The sequence below is a fragment of the Nerophis ophidion genome, linkage group LG17, assembly GCF_033978795.1.
Source record: "Nerophis ophidion isolate RoL-2023_Sa linkage group LG17, RoL_Noph_v1.0, whole genome shotgun sequence".
Classification (NCBI taxonomy): domain Eukaryota; kingdom Metazoa; phylum Chordata; class Actinopteri; order Syngnathiformes; family Syngnathidae; genus Nerophis; species Nerophis ophidion.
This window is the reverse complement of record NC_084627.1, coordinates 29,688,314-29,696,655: the sequence shown is the minus strand read 5'-3', so window position 1 is coordinate 29,696,655 and position 8,342 is coordinate 29,688,314. Positions and strand designations below refer to the sequence as shown.

Here is an 8,342-nt window from a genome sequence, read left to right as displayed (position 1 = left end):
TTATTACGGAACAACCACTGTTGAATAAATATTGTTCTTAATTAAACTGTGTTCTCATTTGTCACAATGGTTGCTCAAACTACACAATAATACAAAATACATGTAATTAATAATAGCAGTATATTCATTGAAATATATTTCAGTGAATTATTTATTTTAAAATATATAATTATATATTATGTTAAATACTTTATATTACAGTACTATTACAAAATAGAAAAATAAAAACTTACAATTTTGATTAAGATATCTAAAGGAACATTAATAGAAAAACTTCCATGAATTAGTTGGTCAAATTTAACAGCGGAAAATGAAAAATAAATGTTGATTATGGATTTTATTTACAACCAGGGGCGGTTCTAGGCATGCTTATATGAGGGGGCAGTCAGAAATGTGAAGGGGGCATCATGTGTACACATCATGCTCCAGCACTTTTTTTTCTGTGCTTATAGTAACGATGCTTTCTTCATTGAAATGGGTCTTTAGCTATGTGTCCAACCCCAACCTGGAGTAGTGGATTGCACTTTGTCAGGCCTCTGTACAGAGGTGTGGACTCGAGTCACATGACTTGGACTCGAGTCAGACTCAGTCATGAATTTGATGACTTTAGAATTGACTTGACAACATTTAAAAAGACTTGCAACTCGACTTAGACTTTAACATCCATGACTTGTGACTTGACTTGGACTTGAGCCTTTTGACTTGACATGACTTGCTACTTTCCCCAAAACCCAACGATTAAAAAGTTATTCAGGAGCGCTCCGTATCTGTCCGTGTGTGCGATGACAGTGTGCGCGCTACCTGTCAGAACAACAGCCAATCAAATTACATCCCTGTTAATTTCGTCACACAGCATTCAGCCAATCAAATTGCATGAAAACCAACGAAGAGCTCTCAAACGACACGCCAGTGAGGAAAAATTATGCCAAAAATTGTTTTGTTCGGGTTTAAAAACTACGACTTGGTCAACAAAAAACGAATTGCCGTATGCAAAGCATGCAGTTCGTAAGAAGATTACAGACAGAGACGCAACAACTTCCAACTTCGTTCGACATTTGAAGTTGCACAAAGAAGGGTAAGAATGTAAGCTAACGTTTGTTGGCCGAGTAACGTAACTTTTATTTGCTGTTTAGTTGAATCAGTGAGGCTGTTAACTCACTGCTAACGTTATAACCGTAGCCATCTTATGAGTAGACGCAGCATCGACCACTCCTGCCTACTGGCACAGACGAGACGAGACGAGACGCGCGGCCGCCATCTTGGAGTGGGGATCCCCTCCACTCAGTGCAATTCATTTGGCAGGAGCAATGAACTGTCGGCGCATTTAATTCATTTTACCTCACTGAATACCACCGATATATTTACGCGCTTTTCGTCATACGTGTAACTATGATAAAGGACAATTTTTTGGACGTGTTCAAAGTTTGCTTAACAGTAATAGAATATTCTTATATGCTATAAGTAACCAGACGTCCAAGATCAAAACTTGGAATAATAATCCCAAAAAGGGGGAACAAAACGGTCAGCTAATTCTAAGTTGATAAAACAATATGATTAGGTTATATATACATGCATATATCCTACACAAATAATGTATGAATACATTAGATATCTTTATATCTTATAGACTGTATTTCTGTTGCTGCAACTGCAGAGTTTATTCTGTCTTGACACTTTGTATTAATATTTTGTATTACATTCTTCCCTTAAATGATTGTTTTGTATGTATTTTTCATGTATGTTGCTTCCGATAAAAGTGTCTGCCAACTTAAACATAAACGTATATAGACACCTGAAAGTCTTTATATCAGCTAAAACCACCAATCTGTTTCACTGGATTCAGAATAAAAGCAAATTATGTCTTACCCAACAAAGTTAGTATTTGAATATTGTTACTTGAAGACTTATTCCTGGTTACAGTTATACTGTTAAGAAAGTATTGTCTTATACTTTGCCTAATATGAGAATGCATCATAATCAGTGGCGGCTGGTTAATTTTCCATAGGGCCGTGAATTCTAAATAGAACAACTCCGTTCCTAGTTATTTTCATGTATTTGTTATGTTACTCATGTGTACGTACACATCAACACATACAGTATGAGATGAGATCAATGAGCTAGGGTAAGAACAGGATAGAAACTGCTGTGGAACTAGTTACAATGCAAAATGCCTTGGAAATACAATGTTAACATCTTTGTGCAAATAAGTACACTTGCACTTGTTTTTTCAAATGTGTTCATTCTGTAAAGGAATGAGTTAAATGTTTAAAATAACTGGTTAATAGTGCTATTATGAAGTGCAATGTCAGTACGATTTTTTTTATTATACTGTAAATACATACAGCGTTTTAAAAGCATACACAATCTGTGTAAATGTATTAATCTGTGGTTAAAAAGACTTGAAATGACTCGAAACTCAAAATGCAGGACTTGGGACTTGACTTGAGACTTTCCAGTCTTGACTTTGGACTTGACTCGGGACTTGCCTGTCTTGACTTGGGACTTGACTCGAGACTCGAGGGCAAAGACTTGAGACTTACTTGTGACTTGCAAAACAATGACTTGGTCCCACCTCTGCTTCTATACCTCCAGACCTGTCCAACTTGGGTGTCCCACCTGAAGACTTAGCTCCTGCTGGTATAGCTCTTACGGTCACTGAGGCACGCAAACCCCCTGACCACAAGGTGGCAATCCCTCAGGGGGGGAAAACATTAACAGCGCTGCCATATTTCCGACAGGGGAAACAGAAGCAGGCGTCTCGCACCACAGAATACTCTAGCCATGGTCGTGTGTGGTACCAGGCAGGATTGAATGATCTTAATGTTGTACCAAATGCAAGATTTGGGTAGCCACCCAGTATTGGCTGAGATGGTGCGTTGTCATATAAGTCACTGGGTAGCTGAGCAGGCTGCTTTGGGGGAGCACTTGTTGGGGGGACGGAGGGAGCTGGTGCAGGACAAACAGTGCTTGCTGGTGCTAAAGGTGCAGTATTGCTAGCTGCTGTCCCTGATGTACTAGCAGTAGCATCATTGCTACTACTACATACAGGAGCAGGACTAGACTTTTTAAATGCTCTGAAAAATGGATGTATTACAGAGCATTAACTTTCTCTTTGTGAGCTGCTGGAAGTTGGAGCAGAAAATAAGAAAGCTTGAACAACTACAGAAAAACCCCGCTGTGATTACATGAAGAAAAACAACAACAGTACAGGACTACAGCCTGGGGCGGGGCTTTACGTGGGGGTCTGTCAGACACAGGTCACTTGTCTTCAGTTTGTCACATGCAGTGGACGTGGGCACTCATCTAGGCACAAAATTCATTCACTCCAATGTATGTGTGTTGCCCACTTGTTTGTAAATTGATGAAAACAGCGGTGTTTTTGTTTTTAGGTGTCTTGGTCATATCAAATGAAACTTATAATTAGTTTATTACAAAATGTAGATTGAAACATTAAAGGTTGACTATGTAGAATTACAAGAAAAACAACAGAAAAAGAATTCCAGCATTCGATTGCCAGACCGTTGCTAAGTAAAATGGGCCGTTGCTACGGACTCCGCTCTGAACAGAGGACAGCAGAGGAGGACTGCTAAGCAGGATATATACCTTATGTTTAATTTTTACCGTCATTAACAGCATCATAAATGACTTGTAGCTTGTTACAGGGACAGTGGAGGCTTTCTGCCTTCCAAACCACTGCTGCTCAGAGCCTCCGCTGTCACTGCTCTCGTAAAGTTGTAAAAAAAAAAAAAAAAAAAGCTCTGTAGCAGCGAAAGTCCGCGACGATAAACGTGTTTATGACAGATAAGACTACACAGATACACCCATCCTAACAAGTATATGATAAATGTAGACAACTTTTCCTTTTCTTTTACTTTCATACTGCAACAGTGATTGTATGTTTACTGAGGGGTGTGTGTGGGTGTGTATCTGCTGCGCAGCCTGTGGAATGGTGAATACACGCACAGCGGAGGGAGGGATGAGCGGGAAGCCGACACTACTATATCGTGTGTGTCCCTTTTTCGGCGGATTTTTCCGCTAGTGCAAATGGTTTTGTCAACTTGTAATGTAGTAATTTTGTGAGTTTATTAAAATTTGCTTTCTCAAATTTTGATTTGAGGGGGCAAGACATTTATTTAAGGGGGCTCTGCCCCCTCTTGCCCCTGCAACATAAGTCTTATTTCCCCAAAACTAACGATAAATAACGTTTTTGTTTTTTTTCATTTCAATGGCAGGTTTTTCTCAGACGTTCTGTTAGTGCGTGTGATTTTAAATTTAGATTTACAGCGTCGCTTTGTGGACACAAACGGTGAATTGCTGAATTTCTTATTTTCAATGCGATATTCTGATAAATGTCATCATAATATTAACACACATGTAGTCCTAATTTAAGATATTAATTTCCAAATGTATTTTGTATGATAGTATATGTTAACATTTGGTGCTAAACGACAGTAACAATACAACTCGTATAGAAACACTCAACGAAGAATGCTGACTTGTGCAGCTACATTCCACCTACAAGCAACGGGCGCCCTCCAGTGGAATTCTTAGAAATTACACGGTGAATATTTACAATTGTTTAAAAAAATGGATGGATGGCATACAATTCGACTAGTGAGCGCCTTGGAAACGACACGCAGAAGTGGAACCACTCATGTGGCAAAAGTGAATTTATGTTCCTTTCCTTTGCAATACGTAGTGAATGAAAGACAGCAGTAGTATGTATTTTTTAAATGTATATGATAAAGATAAAGACAGCATATACAATGTAGTTATTTATATTTTTTCGATTTGGAACTTACGCATGTTGAGTCACGGCGCATTCTGGTGGCTGTTCTGGGAATTACAGCACCGACAAGACAACTCGTTTACATTGACTTATAACACAAAACGAACTAAAGAGGTTGGGTGGAGTTTTTTTTAAATTTGTATTTATACTCACAAGAATGTATGGAGCCAGTAGTGAAGTACAACCAGTTGTACAACAGAAAAGTGGTCATTTTAATGTGACATTTGCGAGGAAGCAACACTAACTGTTATTTACAACAAGTAGGCTGACTGGCATCTCCAGACATACCAGATCAAACATAACGTATCAAAAAACGTACAATATTTAAAAAAGTGTTCACCAGGACAAATGAAAAGTTACTTATTGAAAGTGAGTGTTAGAAACTTTCCCGTATCTGGAGGAAAACACAAAGACACACGTTGTTACATTCAGATGCTTCTTACATTGTACCAAGTCACAAATATCACATTTGAAATGCAAAAGCTGAAAACAACTGTGTAAACGTTATATCATTGTGAAACATTGGACATTGTAGCATTGTAGACATTGGTTTTTTACTTGTGTAAACTTTCCATAATGTTGTATTTTTTAATTTAAATTGTGTATGCTGACTTACTGGGAAAAATGACTTATATAAGTCATTTGGCGGCCATTTTGATTTAGTGGAAGGATTAAATTCAGTTTAAAAATACACAATACACAGTATGTAAACCATAGGCACATTTTTGTCAACCAGTTTACTTTCAGCTGCCTATTTTAGATCCAGGACTAAGAAGGACTCAGTGTTTATTCTTTTGGACAATATTTAAATCAGCTGCGTTATCGAGCAGGTGCTACAATGCTAGCCAGCCATTGAGTGTTTATCGGCATCTTTCAGAATAAAGAATTTGGATTAAGAATATTATAAATCTTTTTTTTTGTTCCATGTGCGATCCAACATGATGTAGTTTGAGGTTTGGTGAATGTTAAAAAAGACACCTTTTTTCCCTTGGTGGCCAATGCACGCTGTGTCTGCTGTCAAGAGTCGGCTGGGCCACTAAGGAGCGTTCAGTGCGCCAAGCTAAGAGGAAATGGGCTAAGGAAGAAGTTTAATGTAAACAAGGACATGTGGTTCCAAGTGGGGAACAATCAGATACAATAAATGTGATGTAACAACATTTCAGACCCCAAGTGGACATGTTTATGCTCTCTCTTGATGCTGCAGCACCTCTTTTTGAGGGTAAACCTCCAAATCTCTTTTTTCTTCGGGTATGGTTGCGTAGCAGTGGCAATGCACTGAGGTCCTAGTGTTTATTGTTGGCCTGCTGTCTCTTCTGGTCTTCACTTTGCCAACTTGGTGTGGACACGTAACAAAATGCACAGTAACTCTTTGTTCAAGTCTCGGTTCAGACTGAGCACTCTCCTCTTCTCATCTCGTCTGCTTGTTCGAGCCACCGTGACCTCTTCAGCCTTATAAGGTCAAACTTACTCTGGGCTCTGAGGTGTCCAAAACACACATCCTTATGAGAACCGCTCGTGTCTATGGTGGTCTTTCACCTACCGATCCAGCTTTGAAGAGCGTATTAAGACTTCTGTTCGGCGGTGGTAGTGGGCGTAGCCAAAGTCTCTGGTTTAACAATCTGGTATGTGATCAAGTATTCTGGGTAAGCCTGTCAAAAATAATCAACAACAAACATGCTCAGTTTTGACTGAAACCATGACGACAACCTTTCACATATCAATCAATATAGTACCAATTCCTGGTACTTGGGATTTGGTAAGGGTACTAATTTTTGATACTTTGGTGTGAGTGCGTTTATGTGTTACTAAATGTTCATTTGTTTAATAACAAAATACATTTGTTTATAAAACATTTGCCAATGAGGTGTTTATGATAACTGTGCTATCCAGCTGTTACAGCTTGCTTTCTGAGTGTCATTTGCAAGCATTATATTGTAGACTTTGCATGCAGTTGCAATTCCGAGACAATAATTTATCGACTCGGCTGTGTTGCGTCGTCAGGGATCTCGTCTTTTGTTGCGCCCTAAAAAGTGTTTACAGTAATCCCTTGTTTATCACTGTTAATTGGTTTATATATATATATATATATATATATATATATATATATATATACTGTGATGAGGTGGCGACTTGTCCAGTGTGTACATCAACTTCCACACCCGATTGTAGCTGAGAAAGGCACCAGCGCTCCCCCCCCCCCCCCCCCCGCGACCCCAAAGGGAATAAGCGGTAGAAATGGATATATATATATATATATATATATATATATATATATATATATATATATATACATACATACATACATACATACATACATATATAGATAGATATATAAATATGCAGTATATATATAGATATATAGATATATAGATAGATATATAAATATACAGTATATATATATATATAGATAGATATATAAATATACAGTATATATATGTATATATATACATACATATACACACATATACATACATATATGTATATATATATATATATATATACAGTACATATACACACACATATATGTATACATATATATGTATGTATACATATACATATATACTGTATATATATATATATATATATGTATGTATATATATATATATATATATATATATATATATATATATATATATATATATATATATACATATATATATATATATATATATATATATATATATATATATATATTAGGGCTGGGCAACGATTAAAAATTTTAATCGAAGTTAATCGCACTATTTCTCAGATTAATCGCGATTAACTGCATTGTAAACGCAAAGCCCAATAATGAATTCAAAAGTAGTGTGTAGTGCACCTTTATTGGAATATTCCCCCACATGAACAAAAGCGCCAAAACATTTGTTGTGCAAACACAATTTAAATCAGTCCTTGTTAAACAGTAGCAGTTAAATAGCATATTTTATGAAAATCAACTCCAAAAATGTAAATATGAACATTTAAGCTTATTACTACCACTGCCAGGGTATTTAAGTTATCCTGTTTGTTATGGAAAATAAATATAATCTACATACAAATCTCTGAGCCACAATCATAACATCTGAACCGGCAATTTCAGAGGTAACAGCTGAAACATTTTTTTTATCAGGGATCTTATGTTTAAAAAAGTAGTGGGCTGTTTTAGGGAATTTTTTATCAAATTATCCGTAGTAACAATAATAATAATGTTGTGTTTATTCTGCGTAGTGCACTTAAAATAATTATGACCATATCTAGGAATTGATATGATGGGAATTTTGCTTGGTGCTTTGATAAACTGAACGCGTCATATACATGGTACTATATTGTGATTGTTATGAGCCTGGGAAAAAAAGAACTACCCTACCCAGAATGCAACAGGAGTGACGAGCATGCGCGGTAGCCCGGTATAGGTTGTGTCGCCATGACGGCATCTTGTATGTTGTGATATGCACGCTCTGAAAGCAAACGTTAAGAACTCAGCCAACACGCCTCGTCTGCGTTATTCATAAATAGACAGACAACACAAATACTCCGCTGCTTCACAGGCCGCTGGATGTAGCCGGCAAAGTAT

At 37.1% G+C, this 8,342-nt stretch overlaps 1 protein-coding gene and 1 long non-coding RNA gene across 5 annotated transcripts in view; one reads left to right on the top strand and one right to left on the bottom strand.

The window, feature by feature from the left end:
• The first annotated feature begins 632 nt into the window (after positions 1–632).
• LOC133536311 (uncharacterized) overlaps positions 633–8,342 on the top strand; it is a 28,617-nt gene continuing 20,907 nt past the window's right edge. Inside the window, exon 1 of the long non-coding RNA XR_009802439.1 lies at positions 633–1,075. This is a non-coding gene — a long non-coding RNA (uncharacterized LOC133536311). The remainder of the gene's footprint in view (positions 1,076–8,342) is intronic.
• The window catches only part of LOC133536308 (poly [ADP-ribose] polymerase tankyrase-1), a 337,423-nt gene continuing 334,044 nt past the window's right edge, over positions 4,964–8,342 (bottom strand). For 3 of the 4 annotated variants that reach the window (XM_061876734.1, XM_061876732.1, XM_061876735.1), the window contains one exon: positions 4,964–6,438. In XM_061876734.1, the coding sequence (XP_061732718.1) occupies positions 6,352–6,438 (87 nt within the window). In that variant the 3' untranslated portion in view covers positions 4,964–6,351. The remainder of the gene's footprint in view (positions 6,439–8,342) is intronic. The other variant, XM_061876733.1, reaches the window with a different exon arrangement.